The 23,231-nt window shown below is 41.9% G+C and overlaps 2 protein-coding genes across 4 annotated transcripts in view; one reads left to right on the top strand and one right to left on the bottom strand.

Annotated features, from left to right (window-relative positions):
* LOC120059244 (tyrosine-protein phosphatase non-receptor type 1-like) overlaps positions 1 to 6,858 on the bottom strand; it is a 29,040-nt gene extending 22,182 nt beyond the window's left edge. The window contains exons 1-3 of one of the 3 annotated variants that reach the window (XM_039008142.1): positions 6,635 to 6,858; positions 5,610 to 5,700; positions 2,584 to 2,684 (exon numbers count right to left, since the gene is read on the bottom strand). In XM_039008142.1, coding sequence (XP_038864070.1) covers positions 2,584 to 2,684; positions 5,610 to 5,700; positions 6,635 to 6,691 — 249 coding nt within the window. In that variant the 5' untranslated portion in view covers positions 6,692 to 6,858. The remainder of the gene's footprint in view (positions 1 to 2,583; positions 2,685 to 5,609; positions 5,701 to 6,634) is intronic. The other 2 variants (XM_039008143.1, XM_039008144.1) reach the window with 2 other exon arrangements.
* A 3,613-nt stretch (positions 6,859 to 10,471) lies between these two features.
* LOC120059242 (kelch-like protein 12) lies at positions 10,472 to 22,239 on the top strand. The gene is made up of 12 exons (XM_039008138.1): positions 10,472 to 10,811; positions 11,375 to 11,615; positions 12,374 to 12,527; positions 12,866 to 13,083; positions 15,781 to 15,930; positions 18,370 to 18,484; positions 18,612 to 18,718; positions 18,794 to 18,989; positions 19,171 to 19,329; positions 20,203 to 20,301; positions 20,407 to 20,593; positions 21,063 to 22,239. Exons 2-12 carry the CDS (start codon positions 11,433 to 11,435, stop codon positions 21,187 to 21,189), a joined length of 1,695 nt encoding a protein of 564 aa, XP_038864066.1. The 5' UTR covers positions 10,472 to 10,811; positions 11,375 to 11,432; the 3' UTR covers positions 21,190 to 22,239.
* The last annotated feature ends 992 nt before the right edge of the window (positions 22,240 to 23,231 follow it).

Genomic DNA, 23,231 nt, shown 5'->3' with positions numbered 1-23,231 from the left:
TTAAAAACACACCCACTGTAATGCATGTGACAGGCAGGCTACACTAGTCGTAGGCGCATGTCAGTTTAGAATCAAATTAAGTGTTACCAACTTTTGATATACAGTGCATTCGGAAAGTATTCAGACCCCTTGACTTGTTCCACATTTTGTTGAGTTACAGCCTCATTCTAAAATGTATATATTATTTATTCCCCTCAATCTACACACAATAACTCATAATGACAAAGCAAAAATGGGTTTTTATAAATGTTTGCAAATTTATTAAAAACATTTTTACAAAAATAAATAAAATCACCTGAAATATCACATAAATATTCAGACTCTTTACTCAGTACTTTGTTGAAGCCCCTTTGGCAGCGACTACAGCCTCGAGTCTTCTTGGGTATGACGCTACAAGCGTGGCACACCTGTATTTGGGGAGTTTCTCCCATTGTTTTTTTTGTTTTTTAACCTTTATTTAACCAGGAAGGGCTCATTGAGATTTAAAATCTATTTTTCAAGAGCGTCCTGGCCAAGTTAGGCAGCACCAAGTCATTACAAAAATTACAGACAAACATGAAAAACTACAAGTAATCTAGTAAAACCATAGAATTCACAAGAGTATAACAAAAATCAAAAACAGCAAATTAAAAACAATGACAGGTCAGGGAATCAGTCTCAAGATCATTCATCAGTGATTTAAAAATACCAAATTGGGACAAGTTCTTCCAGTTTAAAAGTATTTTGTAAGGCGTTCCAAGACGACGGCGCAGAGTACATAAAAGCCCTTTTACCAAATTCAGTTCGGACATTTGGAACAGTTAGCAGGATAAAGTCCAGCGAACAAAGAGAGTACCCACCACATTTCTGAACAATAAAAATGGTAGTAAACCCAAAATGTCTTTATAAATAAAAGTATACCACTGCCTGAGCCTACGAGTGACTAGAAAAGGCCAGCCAACCCTGGTATACAAAGTGCAGTGGTGCGTAAGGGTTTTGCAGTTTAAAATAAATCAATGCGCCATGGTAAAGGGTGTCAATTGATCTCAAACACTGAGCGGAAGCATTCATATATAAAATATCCCCATAGCCTAGTAAAGGCATAAATGTAGCTGATACTAGCCTCCTTCTGGCTTCAAAAGAAAAACAGGCCTTATTCCTAAAATAAAATCCCAATTTCAGCTTCAATTTTTTTGTAAGTTGTTGAATATGCAATTTAAAATTCCTCCTTGCAGAGCCACTCAAGCTCTGTCAGGTCAGCTGGGAACTCTGGAGCTCTTTCAAAGTGAACATCGGGTTCTTGGTCTCCTCCCTGACCAAGGCCCTTCTTCCCCAATTGCTCAATTTGGCCAGGCTGCCAGCTCTAGGAAGAGTCTTGGTGGTTTCAAACTTCTTACATTTAAGAATGATGGAGGCCACTGTGTTCTTGGGGACCTTCAATGCTGCAGACATTTTTTGGTACCCTTCCCCAGATTTGTGCCTCGACACAATCTTATCTCTGAGCCCCACGGACAATTCCTTCGACCTCATGGCTTGGTTTTTGCTCTGACATGCACTGTCAACTGTGGGACCTTATATAGACAGGTGTGTGCCTTTCCAAATAATGTCCAATCAATTGAATTTACCACAGGTGGACTCCAATCAAGTTGTAGAAACATTTCAAGGATGATCAATGGAAACCCGGATGCACCTGAGCTCAATTTCAAGTCTCATCGCAAAGGGTCTGAATACTTATGTAAATAAGGCATCTGTTTATTTTTTATACATTTGCAAAAATGTCTAAAAACCTGTTTTCACTTTGTCATTATGAGGTATTGGGTGTAGACTGATGAGGGAAACAAATATTTTATCCATTTTAGAATAGAGCTGTATCAAAATGTGGAAAAAGTCAGGGTTCTGAAAACTTAAAATGAAACCTCAGTGGGTGTGCATCTGTAAACCTCTTTGGGCTAGGTGGGACGCTAGCGTACCACCTGGCCAACATCCGGTGAAATTGCGGAGCGCGAAATTCAAAATACAAAATTCGCATTATTAAACATTCATGAAAATACAAGTGTCTTAGATCGTTTAAAAGCTTAACTTCTTGTTAACCCAGCCGCTTTGTCAGATTTCAAAAAGGCTTTATGGCGAAAGCACACCATGCATTTTAAATGGTGTCACCCCCCCCCAAAAAAAAATCTGGATGGTTTCTCCTCAGGTTTTCGCCTACTATATCAGTTCTGTTATACTCACAGACATTATTTTTAACAGTTTTGGAAACTTTAGAGTGTTTTTTATCCAATACTATCAATTATATGCATATCCTAGCTTCTGGGCCTAAGTAACAGGCAGTTTACTTTGGGCACCTCATTCATCCAAACTTCCGAATACTGTCCCCTATCCCTAAGAAGTTTCAAAAATAATCAATGTGATAATAATAATAAATGTAATAAAACATTTCTTCCAGGATAGGATGATTTATTTATTTTTTATTTTTTTAAATCGGAGATGCCCTTGCGCAACTGACATTCTGAACGTAGTAAAATTGCTGTAAACGCTTGACATCTAGACAATTTATTCCCAGTACTCCCTTCTTAGCCAGAGTACAAAAACCAGAGTACAAACCTGAGTAAGAATGTAGCTTCTCCGTGCCTCTTCTACAGAAATTAGGCTTGCGTTAATGTAGTCGTTCGTACCCAGTTGCAGGCTGATTCTGCTGTGGTCAACTGCAGAGAATGAAAGGCTGATGAAAAGAACACACTCAACTTTGCAATATCCCAAGGGACTTAGGATTTCATCTCTAAACACAATAACTTTGGTGCAGCTGTACAGTGCATCCAACAGGTCAATCTGACAAACACAGCAATGTTTATTTCTTCTTCTATTCTAATCCACTCAACTAAACAGGAAATACTATCTAGGCCATTTCTTCTCATCTAAAACAAGAGAGCTGGAATGGTACTAAAGTAAATACTTCAAGTATTTTGAATGTCTGATGTTCACTTTACATCAAATCAGGAAACAAGAACATATTGACACACTGGTTGACATGTGACCAATCTGTCCCATAGGGTTTAGGTTCACTTTTTGCATCTTTGTGTAAAGAGGAAACCACAACAGCTTTGCTGTGTCTAGTTAACATGACGGAAGACTAAAAAAAGACATGACAACTGTAAAAGCTTGAACTGTTTAACTACTTGTGAGGCATCGGACCTTGAAAGATCCATCTGTTGCCATACATGAGATGTTTTAGACTACAGCTTAACACGGGTTCGGTCACAGTATGTAGCACCCAAATACAAGAAAGGCTATCCTGCATAGTGCGTCAACTATAGCCAATGTTTGAGCCTGTTATTGTAAATTTGTCATGCTTCTGTATACCTAGACCGAGGAATTGCAGGAGCTCAGTCTAACTAAATCCCCTTTTGTAGGCCCATGGATCAATTTCCCTCCCCCCCCAAAATTGGGGGAACCCAGTCAGGGTCTCAACTTATTGTTGAGAGTTAGAATAGTAGAAAAAACGAAGGGATGTTTTGAAATTTGGTTGTGCCTCAGAAGCTAGCATTATTTATATATTTTTTTTATTGGTAAATTAGTCTAGCGGCCAGCTATCTAAACTTGTAGTAATCATGGTCGAATTACCAACCGTGGGGTCCCTATAGATTTTGTGTCACTCACAGACATATTCATACCTTTATTTTTCCCACATTTAGTTGTGTTAAAGTGGGATTAAAATGTTTTTTTTTGTCATCGATCTACACAAAATACTCTGTCAAAGTGGAAGAAAGATTCTAACGTTTGTTTAAAATAAAACACTAATATATTTTGATTACATAAGTATTCAACCCCATGAGTCAATACACCTTTGGCAGCGATTACAGCTGAGTCTTTCTGGGTAAGTCAGAGCTTTGCACACCTGGAGTATACAATATTTTCTGAATTCTTTTTAAATTCTTCAGACTCTGTCAAGGTGGTTGTTGATTATTGCTAGACAGACATTTAAGTCTTGTCATAGTTTTGACTTATATTGGCTTGAAAATCTAACTAGGCCACATTCAATGTCGTCTTGGTAAGCAACTATAGTGTACACTGAGTATACAATACATTAAGAACACCTGCTCTTTCCATGACAGACAGATCAGGTGAAAGCTATGATCCCTTATTGATGTATTTTTGTTAAATCCACTTCAATCAGTGTGGATGATGGGGAGGAGACAGGTTAAAGGATTTTTAAGCCTTGAAACATGGATTGTGGGTCTCAGAGGGTGAATGAGCAAGACAAAAAATGTAAGTACCTTCGAATTGGGTATGGTAGAATGTGCCAGGCATACCAGTTTGTGTCAAGAACTGCACCTCTGTGTTTTTTATAACGCTCAACCATTTCCTGTGTGTATCAAAAATGGTCCACCAGGACATCCAGCCAACTTGCCAATTGTGGGAAGCATTGGAGTCAACATCCCTGTGGAACGCTTTTGACACCTTGTAGTCCATGCCACGACGAATTAAGGCTGTTCTGAGGGCAAAGAGGAGTGGGGGTGCTACTCAATATTAGGAAGGTGTTCCTAATGTTTGGTATACTCAAAGTATAGTTGGCCTTGTTTTAGGTTATTGTCCTGCTAAAAAGGTGAATGTCTTCCAGTGTCTGTCGGAAAGCAGACAACCAGGTTTTCCTCTAGGATTTTGCCTAACCCAGTCCTTGCTGAAGACAAGCATACACAAATTGATGCAGCCACCCCCATTCTTGAAGATATGAAGAGGTACATGGTGATGTGATGGATTTGCCCCCATCATAATGTTTTGTGTTAAGGATAAAGTAATTTTTTGGCAGTATTACTTTAGTGCCTTATTGCAAACAGGATGCATGATTTGGAATATTTTTATTCTGTAGTCTTCCTTTTCACTGTCAATGAGGTTAGTATTGTGGAGCAATTACAATGTTGATCCATCCTCAGATTTCTCCTATGACAGCCAATAAACTAAACTTTTTAAAAATCACCATTGGCCTGGTAACTGAGTTAGGAAGGACTTCCATCTTTGTAGTGACTGGGTGTATTGATACATCATCCAAAGTGCAATTTATAACTTCACCATGCTCAAATGGATATTACATTTCTTATTTTTACCCATCTACCAATAGATGCCCTTCTTTGGAGGCATTGGAAAAGCTCCCTGGAATTTGTGGCTGAATCTGTTTTAGAAATTCACTGCTCAACTGAGGGACCTTACAGATAATTGTGTGTGGGATACAGAGATGAGGTAGTCATTCAAAAATCATGTTAAACACTTATTGCACACAGTGAGTCCATGCAACTTATTAAGCACATTTGTACTCCTCTACTTATTTAGGCTTGCCATAACAAAGGGATGAATACTTGTTGACATTTCAACTTTTCATTTTTAACATAATTCCACTTGGACATGGGGTATTGTGTATGTAAGCCAGTGACAAAAATGTAATCAATTTAAAATTCAAGTAGTAAACCAAAAAGGGGTGTCAATACTTTCAGAAAGCATTTCTCTCCAGCCTATGGCAAATGTATAGAATTGCAGAAAATAAGCTGTAAAATTGCTAAATTGTCTCTTTTTGTGGACCTCACCCCATCAAAGTTGCCCATCCCTGAACTAGATGGCATCAAATTCACAAAACTTACATGGGCTGACATCTCTGTAGCGATTCCGAGTTTTGTTTTCAGGTAATTTAGCAAGTTTGCAGGGCAGCTCACTTGATTGCTGACGGATTTCCTGTGAGCAAAACAATACATTTACTTACATTTCTTACCTTGAGTTTTATTTGTTTTGGGAGGCAACTGGTTGTTCCTATGGTTGCTTGCTCACTGGTATTCTCCCAATGGTGCTCAGTCTATTACAACCAGTTTCAACCCTAACGGAGTCTTAAGGAGAATGTACTATGGTGCAGATCCATTGTTTCTGGAGGTGCACATACAATGTTCTAAAGCTAGGGTCGTTCTTTACAACACAATAACAGGATACTTGGGATATCTACTGTAAATATGCAGTCAAGGCTATTTTCCTAAACCACATTTGTCCGCAGTTAAACAAATTATGCTGACACTAAATAATTGTCCCCCATCACCTCAAACTCAGATATGACACATCTGGTCACAGCCACCTTTAGGCCTTGTCTGTAATCCAGAGTAGTCTAACAGTGTGTGTTATATATATCGTTAATAAATGTGAATGCAATTGTGGTTTGCCCCTTTTTCTAGTAACATGCATAATCATGTCTGAATTGTGGCATGGAACAAGTAGGGTGGAATCTGTCCGCATTTAGCTATCAATGACACTGTCAATGTGACAACACTAATCTGCTACAATGCATCTACCACGTGCAGGTAAACGTTACAAAATGTAACAACCGTCGCTATAGCCTACTCGATGTTACAAATGTATCATTCGAAACTGAGGTTTTCTAGAGACTTCACACATCAAACAGCACCGTGGAAGTTGGTACGTTAACTAAAACAAAATCGGAACAGGGTAGCCTAGCTAACGTTAGCTATATCAAAATTGGTACCCAATAAACCAGAATTAATACTTTATAACCACGAGACACGTGTAATAAGTCGTTGTAGGCACAATGTTCAAATCTAGCCTACTCAAACAGAATTTGCAACTTCAAATCCACCTTGATTTTCCTAGACGAACCTAACATTACCTGGTAAATGGCGTTCCAACTCCCGGGTTCATCGATTCCCCGAAACTCAGCTTCCATTGCCGTGTTACAGCCGCCTCTTTTCCCGACGACCAGTCGATATCTATTTCTAAAGGTTTAGCAAATTTAAGACGTTGTCCAACAAAGTCGACAACTCTTTCTATACTGTACTTTATTTTAAGTAGCTAGCTAGCTACATAGATTACTGTCGTCTCTCTCGGCCTGGTTTTACCGGAAACACGCTGTGACAACCCCAGTTACGCTCCTCCTTGTCGAGACTGTCCTTGAGGGAATTCGATTATCTGGACCGGGTTACCATGGAGGAGTTTGCACCGGGTGAAAGGTGATTACATTCGTTTTAGAATCCGGGCGTGAACCAGGTGCCCCGTTCAAAGCCCAGGGTAAAATCGTCTCAAAACAAAAGTGAGGTAGTTTATGCTAGATTAAGCACATGTAGCAATCAGTAAGATTGTGTTTTCACATGCAAAAGTGATTGACTTTGATAACGTTATATCTGCCTTCCCAATGAAAACTAGTTTGAAAATTCACCCATATACATACAAAAGTATGTGGACACCCCGTCAAATTAGTGGATTCGGCTATTTCAGGCACACTTATTGCTGACAGGTGTATAAAAATCGAGCACACAGCCATGCAATCTCCCTTAACAAACATTGGCAGTAGAATGGCCTTAATGAAAAGCTCAGTGACTTTCAACATGGCACCGTCATAGGACGCCACCATTCCAACAAGTCAGTTTGTCAAATGTCTGCTAGAGCTTCCCGGGTCAACTGTTAGAGTTGTTATTGTGAGGTAGAACCATCTAGGAACAACAACGGCTCAGCTGCAAAGTGGTAGGCCACACAAGCTCACAGAATGGGACTGCTGAGTCCTGAAGCTTGTAGTGGGTAAAAATCATCTGTCCTTGGTTGCAACACTCACTACCGAGTTCCACACTACCTCTCAAAGCAATGTCTATCAGGAATCAAGGTAAGACCCAGATGCGTCGAATTGACAATGGTTTAATATTCCAACAGGGGCAGGCAATAGACAGGTCAAGGCAGGCAAGGTCAGTAAACCAGAGGTGGGGCAACGGTACCGGACAGCAGGCAGGCAGAGGTCAATAATCCAGAGGTAGTGCAAAGGTACAGGTCAGCAGGCAGACAGTCTGGACAGGCTCAGAGTCTGGACAGGCTCAGAGTCTGGACAGGCTCAGAGTCTGGACAGGCAAGGGTCAGAACCAGGAGGGCAAGAAAAAGAGAGACTGGGACAAGCATAAGCTGAGACCAAAATCACTGATCGACTTGACAAACTGGCAACGACAAACAGAGAACACTGGTATAAATAGACAGGGGAAGATGGGCGACACCTGGAGGGGGGTGGAGACAATCACAAGGACAGGTGAAACAGATCAGGGTGTGACAATGTCAGCACAATAACTGTTTGTTGGGTACTTCATAAAATGGGTTTCCATGGCAGAGCAGCCTAAGATCAACATACGCAATGCCAAGCGTTGGCTGTAGTGGTGTAAAGCTTGCCGCCATTGCATAGTGCCAACTGTGAAGTTTGGTGGAGGAGGAATAATGGTCTGGGGCTGTTTTTCATGGTTTGGGCAGGCCCCTTATTTCCAGTGAAGGAAATCCTAACACTACAGCATAAAATTACATTCTAGAATCTAGATGATTCTGCACTTCCAACTTTGTGGCAACAGTTTGGGGAAGGTCCTTTCCTGTTTCAGTATGACAGTGCCCCCGTGCACAAAGCGAGGTCTATACAGAAATGGTTTGTTGAGATCGGTCTGGAAGAACTTGACTGGCCTGCACCGAGCCTCGACCTCAACCCCATCGAACACCTTTGGGATGAATTGGAACAGCGAATGCGAGCCAGTCCTAATCGCCCAACATCAGTGCCCGACCTCACTAATGCTCTTGTGGCTGAATAGAAGCAAGTCCCCGCACAAAAAAAAAAAAAAGATTCAGAATGGTGACATTTGTGCGATCGGTTTTCCATCGCTCATTTGGACGTCACGTCAATGATATCATGTCACCATGTGGGACTGTGGGTCAATTAACCTTGTTGGAGTGGGCATCCTGATTCTAGTTTGTGAGCTAGGCAGGCTACTGCCTGGGAAGGTCTCCCACTCAGAGGTACGAGATGGGGCAGGGGTAGGTTGACCTCAGGTCTCTCCACTGGAAGCCCGAGATAGAGGGAGCGGGGGAGTCTATCAAATAGCGCACCTCTAACTTTGTACAGTACTAATGCAATTAGTTGTGCAATTTAGTTTGTGTTTCTTGTTTGAAGTGCAATAGTGTAATAATCAGATTCTCTTCTTTATAAGTGTGTTATTCTATTTGTGTGATGTAGGATTTGTGCAATTTAGTTTTATTTGTGTTTTGTTTTTGTTAGCAATAGGGTAATAGTGTAATAATTCAATTATCTTTTTATTTGTATTTATATACTACAATTTGTTTCTATTTGTCTTTGTTACTTCTTTTTGATATGAGTCTTATGTTTGTATATATTTATATAGTTTTAAATGTTATGATTATTTATTTGTGTTGTTCCAAATGTCTGAATAAAAATTAGTTCGTGTAAAATGGTGCTGTTTTTTTGTTGTTGTATGGGGCGCTGAAGGAGGGGTTCGCCCAGACACCCATACAAGCTAAAACCGCCACTGCCCGCAGCAATGTTCCAACATCTAGTGGAAAGCCTTCCCATAAGAGTGGAGGCTGTTATAGCAGCAAAGGAGGGGACCGACTCCATATTAATGCCCATGATTTTGGAATGAGATGTTAGACGAGCTGGTGTCCACATACCTTTTGTCATGTAGTGTATTTTATTGAAAAGAGATGTTGTATATTTCTGGACGATGCAACATGCTGCCTTGTTGGCAACATGACCGAAAACGCAGATTACTGTTCGATTTGAGAGGGCGCTGCACTTTCACCTCTTTTTCCTGGTCACGTCCAGGAAAGACCGGTGTACTGGCTTTCCACTAGAAAGGGCAGCCACAAAATCAAAGTTGGCTATATTGTAAAAATGCATGAAAACAAAAAATAGCTTTCTGGTCTTAATTTAGGGTTAGGCATAGGGTTAGCAGTGTGGTTGAGGTTCGTGTTAAGGTTAGGTTTAAAATCATATTTTAAGAAGATACATTGTAGAAATAGGCGGAGTTTATAATTTCGTGTCAGTGGGGAGCTGGTGTACCGCGGCTCAGGTTAATAGAATTTCCTCCTTGGGGGGCTCTAATCCCCGCCCTCATTTCTTGACATTGGCCTACCTATCTAGTAAAATAGATTACCGAACTGTCAGGAATGAGGCTAACAAATCCAGTCCAATAACGGGGGTGGTGCCTAAAACGTCTATGCTATGGGCCTATCGGACCAAGATTGACAAACATACACCTTGTTTTCTGAATAAAATATATAACAGGATTCACAAACGTATATTACATTTTGTAAATGGTAGTTTACTGTGTCAAACGGATGAGCAAACGTGCATGGCTCAATCTGCCAATATGTCAGAAATGTAGATCCACAAGTTAATTTACAAATATTTGTATCACAATCAAACTATTCCTGGGACAAAATATACTCTTTAAACGTAAAAATAATAAATCAAATGTGGTGCACGATGTTGCACTTTTGGCACCATTCATAAAGGTCGAAACCCCACCTGTCCTGAGTCGGTGCCCCCGGTGGTCTAAATCGAGCGCACCTATTTTTAGCAGGCTGTCACAACAGTAAAACAAAAAACCCTTAGCTTAATTTGTGAATAAGGGAAAAAAAATCCTATTGTTTTAATTCTCAGTGTTTGAGGGTTTGTTTGCATTGGTTCAGAGTTGACTTTAAATAGTTAAAAATGCACATTCGAGGTGTGCGCACGTATGTGACGTATAGTGTTTTTGTCTAAAGCTACACTGACTGCGGATAGCTGGCTAGCTAGATACAGTTTTTGCGGCATCCTTGAAATTAATATTTTGTTTCCGCTAGCTTAAGTTAGTAATTAGAAAAACCAATGAGCAATAGCCCACACTATTGCAGGAAATCACACGCTACCATGGATCACATTTGGCATCCTCCAATGTGACTAGGACGTCTGGACTAGTCTTGTGCCATTGGAGTTAGTTAGCAAACAAGCTAGCTAGCTGGTTTGCTTGCTAATGCTGTCTAGCTAGGTGGTGGGTAGTGCTTTTATTGATTGATACTGGGTGTGCCATTCGTGTTGCTTGTTTGATAGTTTACCTGTCACATTCGTTCAAACCTTTTACCCATAGTTTGTGAATATTTGAAATGTAGCTAGCCAGCTAGCATAACTCGTAGCTAGCTAGTTAATTAGCTACGGTTAGCCGCGGCTATTTGGCCTTTTCATAACCAGCCGATGGTTAAATATTTTGAGTTATAATGTGACATTTTGTTTAAAGTCGTTCAACTCAAGTTGGACATATGCCAGTTTAGCCAAAAAAACGGAAAGTTCACTAGCTGCGTGAATCCAGGTCAAGGCACCAATGCGACCAACTGGATTTGAACCCGGGTCATCTGTGTCAGACAGGGCAGTTATTTCTAGATTTCTAATAGATCTAGTTATATCGTTGTTCACTGTAATAAATGTACATTAATGTATTTTGCCTGCACAGTGCGCAGCTGCGAACATCAGTGGTTGAGGTCCCATATAATTTATCATCACTTTGCCATCTTTACACTTTGCCTCCAAACTATGTTAACGCTTTTGTCTTTTTGCCAGATATTGCAGCACGTTGAGATTCTTGAAACTTGAGGAACTCTTTGTCAAGTACAGTACAATGGCTCCCAAAGACATCATGACCAACTCCCATGCCAAATCCATCCTCAATGCCATGAACGCACTTCGTAAGAGCAACACACTCTGTGACATCACTTTGAGAGTGGAGAATACTGACTTTCCTGTACACCGCATTGTCCTGGCAGCCTGCAGTGACTACTTCTGCGCCATGTTCACCAGCGAGGTAACCGTTAGCCTATTTAAATAATGGTTAAATAAATACAAATAAAAAATTAAGCACAAGACTGGAGTTAATTTAGGCCTAGATAGACACATATGACACAGCACTTCCACAAAAGACCAATGATGACTGATCATCAGTGTCATCAGCGATAATAACTTTATAAATAAGTTTGCTGGTGGTTCTCTCTCTATATGCAGAAAGAGACAGGTAATAGTTGTTTGACTGGTTCGGAAGTTGACAATGCCCAAAAGAGTTTCTACATATCCCTTGTGCTTAGAACCGAGCTAAGATTTCTGTAGGCTAAAATTAAACTGATATTAATTTCCTTGAGCAATATGTCTTTCAGTGTGACTGCCATCAGTGTGACTGCCATCTGGTTATTTATAGCTTAATAAAAACGTGAATGGATCATATAGGCCTACCTCAAATATTAGGCTATTCCCAAACACGAAACAGCAATGAAAGTGCATAGCAGAAATAGTCCAATGCTAATTATTTCTCTGTAGCTCGGTTGACCTAGTTTCTCTTTCCTTTAACATTTTTAGCTCTCTAAGAATCCCCAGGTGAGCATTGCTCTTTTACTAACAAAGCTGACTATAATCCACAGCTGCCTACACAAGTATGACAAATAGTAAACACAAGGAATCAGTAGGCCTATGTTTTTTGCAATGAGTGCGGAGTGCCCTGTGTCTGGCAAGAGCGACTACTAACCAGTAATTTAAACTGATGTGTCTGTCTTTGCCGTTGTGCTTTTGCAGTTGTCAGAGAAAGGGAAATCCTTTGTAGACATCCAGGGGTTGACTGCGTCCACCATGGAGATCCTGCTGGACTTTGTTTACACAGAGACTGTTTTGGTCACAGTGGAGAATGTCCAGGAACTGCTTCCTGCTGCCTGTCTGCTGCAGCTCAAAGGTAAGTTGAGAAATCTAAAAATAATATGAGAACCATTGCACTTTACTGTACATCCACTGTATTTACTTTGTGGAATAAACTACCGGTATGTCAGTTAAATCTAAATCTGCTCTTTTGAAAAAAGGAAATGCACACACATCATCTTCCCTTATTAGGTTTGTGCAATATGACTGGCTATATTGTATTGCTAATTTGCTAATATAGTGGAAACATTGTTAATTTATGTCAAGAAGTTTTTACTTGAGACAGACTAGCAAATTAAATACTTCAACATTATTTTACAAAATGAACATACTGCACTCACTTAATGTGTGTATATGTTTCTTTGTATTCCTCAGGAGTAAAAAGAGCTTGTTGTGACTTTCTGGATAGTCAGCTTGATCCCACAAACTGCCTGGGCATTCGTGACTTTGCGGAGACCCACAATTGCCTTGACCTGATGCAGGCCGCTGAACTCTTCTCCCAGAAGCACTTCCCTGAGGTGGTTCAACATGAGGAGTTTATGCTGCTCAGCCAGAACGAGGTTGAAAAACTAGTTAAATGTGATGAAATCCAGGTAAGCAAAGTAGATTTGGTGAGGTATTATTATACTTGTCGTAACGCTGTAATTACCATAGTAATAGTCATTGTTGTTTCATTGTAGGCCTACATTAGGTAGCCTTGTAATTGCATATTAATGGAGTTGCGTTTTTGTAATTCCAACTAAATTTCTATGCAATTAAACTACAATTACTTAAGTACTAAGTAACAATATGTTAATACAATGTTACTCGTGTAATTATGGTGTTACTACACAGATAAGAGCAGATTGATGTGAAGTGTTACCAAAGTCGAATAGTGTACTGAATTTATTTTTGATTTCAGAGAGCACACAGTCATGTTGCCTCAGGTGCATATCTTATCTCTATTCGCGGTTATCTTTGAATGCTCAGGGGGATACTTTTCACAAAAACCTGAAGTTGAAAGAAAAGGTGCAAGTGGAGACCTGCAGTAATCTCTATTAATGGGGCCCCCTTTGCAGATTTACCTGGCTCTGAAATCATGGAGAAAATATTCTGATTTAAGTATGCCTTTGTGCTCTGGAAATTCCAGTGTTTAACCGCACAGCGCATATCTTGCTGTATAAAAACATAATTGTAACCATGGGACTTGATTTATAGTTTACCAATTCATTCAAATGATTTTTGCTTGTCACGATTTTCGTGATCAAAATGTGTGTAATATACACTTAAAGTGGCTTGCGAAAGTATTCACCCCCCCGTGGCATTTTTCCTATTTTGTTGCCTTACAACCTGGAATTAAAATGGATTTTTGGGGGGTTTGTATCATTTGATTTACACAACATGCCTACCACTTTGAAGATGCAAATATGTTTTATTGTGAAACAAACAAGAAATAAGACAAAAAAAATAAACTTGAGCGTGCATAACTATTCACCACCCCAAAGTCAATACTTTGTAGAGCCACCTTTTGCAGCAATTACAGCTGCAAATCTCTGGGGTATGTCTCTATACGCTTGGCACGTGTAGCCACTGGGATTTTTGCCCATTCTTCAAGGCAAAACTGCTCCAGCTCCTTCAGGTTGGATGGGTTCCGCTGGTGTACAGCAATCTTTAAGTCAAACCACAGATTACACAATTGGATTGAAGTCTGGGCTTTGACTAGGCCATTCCAAGACATTTAAATGTTTCCCCTTAAACCACTCGAGTGTTGCTTTAGCAGTATGCTTAGGGTCATTGTCCTGCTGGAAGGTGAACCTCCGTCCCAGTCTCAAATCTCTGGAAGGACTGAAACAGGTTTCCCTCAAGAATTACCCTGTATTTAGCGCCATCCTTCAATTCTGACCAGTTTCTCAGTCTCTGCCGATTGAAAATATCCCCACAGCATGATGCTGCCCCCACCATGGATGATGTTCTCGGGGTGATGAGAGGTGTTGGGTTTGCGCTAGACAGAGTTTATTGATTGGCAAAATGCCCAATTTTTTTAATTATTTTTTTCACCTTTATTTAACCAGGTAGGCTAGTTGAGAACAAGTTCTCATTTACAACTGCGACCTGGCCAAGATAAAGCAAAGCAGTGTGACACAGACAACAGAGTTACACATGGAATAACATGGAATAAACAATAAACAAGCCAATAACACAAACAAGTCAATGACAGTAGCAAAAAATACATTTAAGTCTTATCGGACCAGAGTGCCGCCTTCCATATGTTTGGGGAGTCTCCCACATGCCTTTTGGCGACCACCAAACGTGTTTGCTTATTTTTTTCTTTAAGCAATGGCATTTTTGGCCACTCTTCCGTAAAGCCAAGCTCTGTGGAGTGTACGGTTTAAAGTGGGCCTATGGACAGATACTCCAATCTCCACTGTGGAGCTTCGCAGCTCCTTCAGGGTTATCTTTGGTCTCTTTGTTGCCTCTCTGATTAAAGCCCTCCTTGCATGTTCCATGAGTTTTGGTGGGTGGCCCTCTCTTGGCAGGTTTGTTGTGGTGCCATATTATTTCCATTTTTTTATTATTGATTTAATGATGCTCCGTGGGATGTTCAAAGTTTTGGATATTTTTTTATAACCCAACCCTGATCTGTACTTTTCCCCCACTTTGTCCCTGACCTGTTTGGAGAGCTCCTTGGTCTTCATAGTGCCGCTTGCTTAGTGGTGTTGCAGACTCTGGGGCCTTTCAGTACAGGCGTGTATATATATATATATTGAGATCATGTGACAGATCATGTGACACTTAAATTGCACACAGGTGGACTTTATTTAACTAATTATGTGACTTCTGAAGGTAATTGGTTGCACGAGATCTTATTTAGGGCCTTCGTAGCAAAGGTGAAAACATGCGCGCACCATTTTTCCTTTTTTTTAAATTTTTATTTATTTTTTAAACAAGTTATTTTTTCACTTCACCAATTTGGACTATTTTGTGTATGTCCATTACATGAAATCCAAATAAAAATACATTTAAGTTACAGGTTGTAATGCAACAAAATAGGAAAACGCCAATGGGGGTGAATACTTTTGCAAGGCACTGTAGTTAAGTCTTAGTTGACTGTATCTACATCATTAATTAAAACTGTCACTTTGACTTGTTCCTCTTGAAGTGAAGTTGATCTCAGTCATTTGGAGAAATCAGTGTGATTGAGTGAATGCATTTTTGGCCTTGAGTAGTTATACTTTGGGATTTCCGTTATTACAACAAGCATGTTGTTGTCAAGGTGTGTGGTTGTGAATACATGTTGTTTCTGTTTGCAGGTGGACTCAGAGGAGCCTGTATTCGAGGCAGTGTTGAATTGGGTTAAACACAATAGGAAAGAGAGGGACATTTATTTATCGGAGATGCTGGAGCATGTGCGGATGCCTTTGCTCACTCCGCGCTATATCACAGACGTCATCGACTCAGAGGTGAGGCAGCTAGACCACACACGGTCACATGATGTAAGCAGTTTTCTTGTCTAGGCCTTCCTATAATGGGTTTGTGTTAATAGATCAACAGCCAGTTTCCCCGACATGAATTAAGCATAGTCCTAGACCACTTTTACTCCACATACAGATGCGTACAAAGCCCTCCCTTGCCCTCCATTTGGCAAATCTGACCATAACTCTATCCTCCTGATTCCTGCTTACAAGCAAAAATTAAAGCAGGAAGCACCAGTGACATACCCCAACCAGAAGCCATGGATTACAGGCAACATTCTCACCGAGCTAAAGGGTAGAGCTGCCGCTTTCAAGGAGCGGGACTCTAACCCGGAAGCTTATAAGAAATCCCTCGATGCCCTCCGACGAACCCTGAAATAGGCAAAGCTTCAATACAGGATTAAGATCGAATTGTACTACACCGGCCCCGACACTCGTCTGATGTGGCAGGGCTTGCAAACTATTACAGACTACAAAGGGAAGCACAGCTGAGAGCTGCCCAGTGACACGAGCCTACCAGACGAGCTAAATAACTTCTATGCTCGCGTCGAGGCAAGTAACACTGAAACATGCATGAGAGCATCAGCTGTTCCGGATGACTGTGTGATCACGCTCTCCGCAGCCGATGTAAGACCTTTAAACAGGTCAACATTCCCAAGGCCGCTGGGCCAGACGGATTACCAGGACGTGTGCTCCGAGCATGTGCTGACCAACTGGCAAGTGTCTTCACTGACATTTTCAACCTCTCCCTGTCTAAGTCTGTAATACTAACATGTTTCAAGCAGACCACCATAGTCCCTGTGCCCAAGAACACTAAGGTAACCTGCCTAAATGACTACCGGCCCGTAACACTTACGTCTGTAGCCATGAAATGCTTTGAAAGGCTGTTCATGGCTCACATCAACACCATTATCCCAGAAACCCTAGACCCACTCCAATTTGCATACCGCACCAACAGATCCACAGATGATGCAATCTCGATTGCACTCCACACTGCCCTTTCCCACCTGGACAAAAGGAACACCTATGTGAGAATGCTATTCATTGACTACATCTCAGCGTTCAACACCATAGTGCCCTTAAAGCTCATCACTAAGCTAAGGACCTTGGGACTAAACACCTCCCTCTGCAACTGGATCCTAGACTTCCTGACGGTCTGCCCTCAGGTGGTAAGGGTAGGTAACAACACATCCGCCACGCTGAGCCTCAACACGGGGGCCCCTCTGGGGTGGGTGCTCAGTCCCCTCCTGTACTCCCTGTTCACTCATGACTGCATGGCTAGGCACGACTCCAACACCATCATTAAGTTTGCTGATGACACAACAGTGGTAGGCCTGATTACCGATAACGATGAGACAGCCTATAGGGAGGAGGGCAGAGACCTGACCGTGTGGTGCAAGGACAACAATCTCTCCCTCAATGTGATCAAGACAAAGGAGATGATTGTGGACTACAGGAAAAGGAGGACTGAGCACGCCCCCATTCTCATCAACGGGGCTGTAGTGTAGCAGGTTGAGAGCTTCAAGTTTCTGGCGTCCAAATACACCAAGACAGTCGTGAAGAGGGCACGACAAAATCTATTCCCCCTCAGGAGACTGAAAATATTTGGTATGGATCCTCAAAAGGTTTTACAGCTGCACCATCGAGAGCATCCTGACGGGTTGCATCACTGCCTGGTAGGGCAACTGCTCGGCCTCTGACCGCAAGGCACTACAGAGGTTAGTGCGTACGGCCCAGTACATCACCGGGGTCAAGCTTCCTGCCATCCAGGACCTCTATACCAGGCGGTGTCAGAGGAAGACCCTAAAAATTGTCAGACTCCAGCCACCCTAGTCATAAACTGTTCTGTCTGCTCCGCACGGCAAGTGGTACCGGAGCGCCAAGTCTAGGTCCAAGAGGCTTCTAAACAGCTTCTACCCCCAAGCCATAAGACTCAACAGCTAGTCAAATGGCTACCCAGATTATTTACACCCCCCCTAAGCTGCTCTCTGTTATTATCTATGCATAGCCACTTTAATAACCCTATCTGCATGTACATAATTACCTCAATTTCCTCGACACTGGTGACCCCACACATTGACACATTGACTCTGTACCGGTACCCTCTGTATATAGCCCCGCTATTGTTATTTACTGTTGCTCTTTAATTATTTGTTTTTCTTATCTATTACTTATTTTTTTTAAGGTATTTTCTTAAAACTGTATTGTTTTTTAAGGGCTTGTAAGTAAGCATTTTGCTGTAAGGTCTACTACACCTGTTGTATTCGGAGCATGTGACAAATAACATTTGATTTGAAATCCACTTTCAATGGAAATTCTCCATTGAGAATGATTTATGGTGTGCGTCTGGGAAACAGGCCTCAAGTGTTGAGCAGAGGTGTTATTACTGTCTTGATAAAGTACTGTATATGTTGTGACGTGTTCCAGCCCCTCATTCGATGCAGTCTTCCCTGTCGAGACCTTGTGGATGAGGCCAAGAAATTCCACCTTAGACCAGAGCTGAGGAGTGAGATGCAGGGGCCACGCACCCAAGCCAGATTAGGTACAGTACTGACCTCCATTTTTTTGGATTGATTTTCTTGTCCTAATAATAGGGATACAAGACAAGCTTAGTGGAAGTTACTACTTTATTCATGTGGAAAAAGTGATTACCATGTTGCTCTTTCAAGGTGCCAAGGAGGTCCTGTTGGTTATTGGAGGATTCGGCAGTCAACAATCCCCTATAGATATCGTTGAGAAGTATGATCCTAAAACTCAGGAGTGGAGCTTTTTACCTGTAAGTATTATTTTTTTAAATTACATATTTTGGCTCTCTGATCATGGTTAACTTATCCCAAGCATGTTTTTACAGAACATTGCTCGGAAAAGGCGTTATGTAGCTACCGTGTCCCTCAATGACCGTGTGTATGTGATTGGCGGCTACGATGGTCGATCGCGGCTTAGCTCGGTGGAGTGCTTGGACTACACAGCAGACGAGGATGGTGTCTGGTACACCGTCGCCACTATGAATGTACGGCGTGGCCTTGCCGGGGCGACAACACTCGGAGGTAGAGGATCTTCTCTGATTGACAGCCCTCATTGTCATGGGGTTTACAAAAACAAATAGCACTGAAGTGAGTTTGACTGACCTCAGGTGTAACAAAACCCTGCAAGTGTTTTCTAATGCAGACTTTCAAAAAGTTGTTGGAACATTTCCTTACATTTCTTTCCTCACTTTTCTGCCCACAGATATGATCTATGTTGCTGGAGGCTTTGACGGTAGCCGCCGTCACACCAGCATGGAACGATATGACCCGAATATTGACCAGTGGAGCATGCTTGGGGACATGCAGACAGCCAGGGAAGGGGCTGGCCTGGTGGTTGCTAGTGGACTTATATACTGTCTTGGTGGGTATTAAAGATGTTTGGTTTAAGTTTGTAATGGTGTTGGTGTATAAATATTTAAATGTTCTCCCTGTTTTTTTCCCCCACTGACCTTAGTAAGGATTTACACTATGTGGACACCCCATCAAATTGGTGGATTCAGCTATTTCAGCCACACCCGTTGCTGACAGGTGTATAACATCAAGCACACAGTCTTGTAATCTCCATAGACATTGGACAAGCTTAGTGGAAACGCGTTCTCTGGAGTGATGAATCACGCTTCAGGCAATCCGATGGACAAATCTGGGTTTGGCGGATGCCAGGAGAACGCTACCTGCTCAAATGCATAGTGCCAACTGTTAAAGTTTGATGTAGGAGGAATAATGGTCTGGGGCTGTTTTTCATGGTTTGGGCTAGGCCCCTTCCAGTGAAGTGAAATTTTAAAGCTACAGCATACAATGACATTCTAAACAATTCTGTGCTTCCAACTTTGTGGCAACAGTTTGGGGAAGGCCCTTTCCTGTTTCAGCATGACAATGCCCCCGTGCACAAAGCGAGGTCCATACAGAAATGGTTTGTTGAGATCGGTGTGGAAGAAATTGACTGGGCTGACCTCAACCCCATCGAACACCTTTGGGATGAATTGGAACGCTGACTGTGAGCCAGGCCCAATCGCCCAAAATCAGTGTCCGACCTCACTAATGCTCTTGTGGCTGAATAGAAGCAAGTCCCCGCACCAATGTTCCAACGTCTAGTGGAAAGCCTTCCCAGAAGAATGGAGGCTGTTATAGGAGCAAAGGGGGACCAACATATTAATGCCCATGATTTTGGAATGATATGTTTGACGAGCAGGTGTCCACACACTTTTGGTCATGCAGTGTATGTAATTTATTGCAGGTGGGTACGACGGATTGAATATCCTCAATTCAGTGGAGCGGTATGACCCTCACACAGGTCATTGGACGAATGTTACCCCCATGGCCACCAAACGCTCAGGTGAGTACTCCAGAGTATGAGGGCTGTATAGATTATATACAGTATGGCTCTCTCTACATATGGCTATGGTTAGTATGTCTGAAGGGCCTATACTCTTTGTTACAGGGGCCGGTGTAGCCTTGCTCAATGACCACATCTATGTGGTGGGAGGCTTCGATGGAACAGCGCACCTCGACTCGGTGGAGGTTTACAACATTAGGACTGACTATTGGACCACGGTAGCCAGTATGACCACTCCCCGCTGCTACGTAGGAGCTACCGTCCTCCGGGGACGACTCTACGCCATAGCTGGGTAAACATCCCAACCCTGCTCAGAATTTAATCATTTTATTTTTTTATTTTTAGGAAAGTGTAAATTCACTTTCCTTTCATATGTTTATTGCTTTTAATGACAGACAGATGAGAAACAATGAGGGAGACAGGTGAAGAGGAGATTCAGAGTGAAGGGAGGACACAGGGATTGAACCCCTGTCACCGGCTAACCGTTGTACATGTGCATAGAGCCGGGAGTGTTATCACTCGACCACGGCTCTGCACCCGACTTCAGTATTAAGAGATACTGAAGTGATCATTAATATACATTATGTATGACTCTTAATTGATTTATATTATTCTTGCTTAGATAACATTGTAATAAATCTGAATCATGAATGCAACCTCCTTATGGTCCAGTTTTCGATTATAAGCATGCGAATTATGTCATTGAACACAGCCATATGATGTATTGTTCATCCTCCCCTGTACTCTTTTGCCCTCTCTAGGTATGATGGAAACTCCCTTCTGAGCAGTATCGAGTGTTATGACCCTGTTATTGACAGCTGGGAGGTGGTCACCTCCATGGCCACACAGCGCTGTGATGCAGGAGTGTGTGTCCTCCGAGAGAAGTGAGATTTACCTCAGAACAACCTCAAAGGTCGGGTGAAGTGGAGGAGGGCAGTCATCTAGTCCTGAACCTGAATCTGATATTTACGTGCCACTACTATGGCGCGACAGAGGGATTATTCACTTGGAGGCCAGTGTGCTATATGTCCTCCCGGAAGTCTCTTGATTCTATTCATCAGACTTTCTCATCTGAGTTTAGTTACTTCTGTGTGATAAGGGACAGGGGGTGTACAACAGTGATTAGGAGTTGTTTCAGTCTCTTCATCAACAGTTGTTGCTTCCAAGAAGACATCCATCCCAACCCACTCGGTCGCATGACACACTTTTAGTGGTAGCTGTTGCTGTGGTAACCTGTGAGATTTTTGACTCATCTTTTAAAGTGCAATATATTTCTCTACTTCTGTTATGAACCGTTGGAGTAGAAGAAACAAGAGACTCCAGTTTTCTGCTGCTATATGCCTTATGCCCTTGTGGCCCACATTGAACTGAACATCCATGATGCCTCATTAGGACTGTGATTGTTGTCATGCCATCAAGTATGATGATTATTTAGCATTTGCCAGGTTTTCAGTCAGACAGTAAACCCTTTGTAGATTTTGTAATTCTGTATAAAGCGCTTTTAGAAACAAATCACTTATTGAAGAATTGTCATATTTACCTGACAGTCATTATTTTCAATGTATCAAAGATATTCAAATGAATGACATTTTAGGGAAAGCACCATAATTGTATTGTGGACTGCAGATGATTCCTTGCTCTTTTGCTGTTTCTGTCATCTTGTCAAAATCTCTGTCCCTTGCAATTGACTCCTCTGAAGATGTGTGTATGGTGCATGCATTTGTCCATAGTGGATTTGTTTGGACAAGCAAAATGACTTGACTTCTATTATCCAGGGCAAGTACAAAATCCTGAGGAGTCTTTTGTTACTTGAAAAAGTGAATAAACATTGTGATAATGTATCACTTATATTTGTTTTTAGTTATTACTGTAATGCAATGTGGAATTCGATGTTGAAGTGAACTGTTGTGACCTCCTAGTAAAAGCCTAGTGAATTTGTCAAGGGTTTCGGACCTCTTGGTTTAATGGCAAAGTTGTTGGACTGACTGTCACACTCGCAGGGACCCGGGTTTGAGTCCTGGTTGGGCTAATCACCAAGCTAGTTGCATTGATGTCAGAAGTGGAATGACACTACTGTGGGACTATCGGGTGTGGGAGGATGTTCGGAGGGGCTGGGATGTGTTTCCGAAAAGAGGGGGTAGTCTTGTGATCCTTGATAAGTGCTTGGTGACGGACTGCCCCAAGGCCCTGGTTCAGTTCAAACCAGGCTACCCCCCCCCCCCTCCCCCAAATTTCCAACAATATCTACATGTGCAGTACCAGTCAAAAGTTTGGACACGCCTACTCATTCAAAGGTTTTGCTTTATTTTGACTATTTTCTACATTGTAGAATAGTAGTGAAGACAAACTATGAAATAACACATTTGGAATCCTGTAGTAACCAAAAAAGTGTTAAAAAAATAACTAGGCAAGTCAGTTAAGAACAAATTCTTATTTACAATGACATCCTACCCCTGCCAGACACTAACCCGGACAATGCTGGGCCAATTGTGCGCCACCCTATGGGATTCCCAATCACGTCCGGTTGTGATACAGCCTGGAATTGAACTAGGGTCTGTAGTGACCCCTCTAGCACTGAGATGCAGTGCCTTAGACTGCTGCACCACTCGGAAGCCCAAAAGTCTTGAAGGAGTTCCCACATATGCTGAGCACTTGTTGGCTGCTTTTCCTTCACTCATCCCAAACCATCTCAATTGAGTTGAGGTTGGGTGATTGTGGAGGCCAGGTCATCTGATGTAGCACTCCATCACTCTCCTTCTTGGTCAAATAGCCCTTATACAGCCTGGAGGTGTGTTGGGTCATTGTCCTATTGAAAAACAAATGATAGTCCCACAAAACAAACCAGATGGGATGTGTATCGCTGTGGTAGCCATGCTGGTTAAGTGTGCCTTGAATTCTAAATAAATCACAGACCTTGTCACCACCTAAGC

Source organism: Salvelinus namaycush, chromosome 14 (assembly GCF_016432855.1).
Source record: "Salvelinus namaycush isolate Seneca chromosome 14, SaNama_1.0, whole genome shotgun sequence".
In the NCBI taxonomy this organism is placed as follows: Eukaryota; Metazoa; Chordata; class Actinopteri; order Salmoniformes; family Salmonidae; genus Salvelinus; species Salvelinus namaycush.
The sequence above is the reverse complement of the archived record's forward strand: the minus strand, read 5'-3'. Positions and strand labels throughout refer to the sequence as shown.

Coding starts and splice junctions, on each gene's coding strand:
- LOC120059242 (XM_039008138.1), top strand. CDS start 11,433: ATGGCTCCCAAAGACATCATGACCAACTCCCATGCCAAATCCATCCTC. Junction 13,084..15,780: donor TTAAATGTGATGAAATCCAG/GTAAGCAAAGTA, acceptor TTCTGTTTGCAG/GTGGACTCAGAGGAGCCTGT. Junction 20,594..21,062: donor CGACTCTACGCCATAGCTGG/GTAAACATCCCA, acceptor TGCCCTCTCTAG/GTATGATGGAAACTCCCTTC.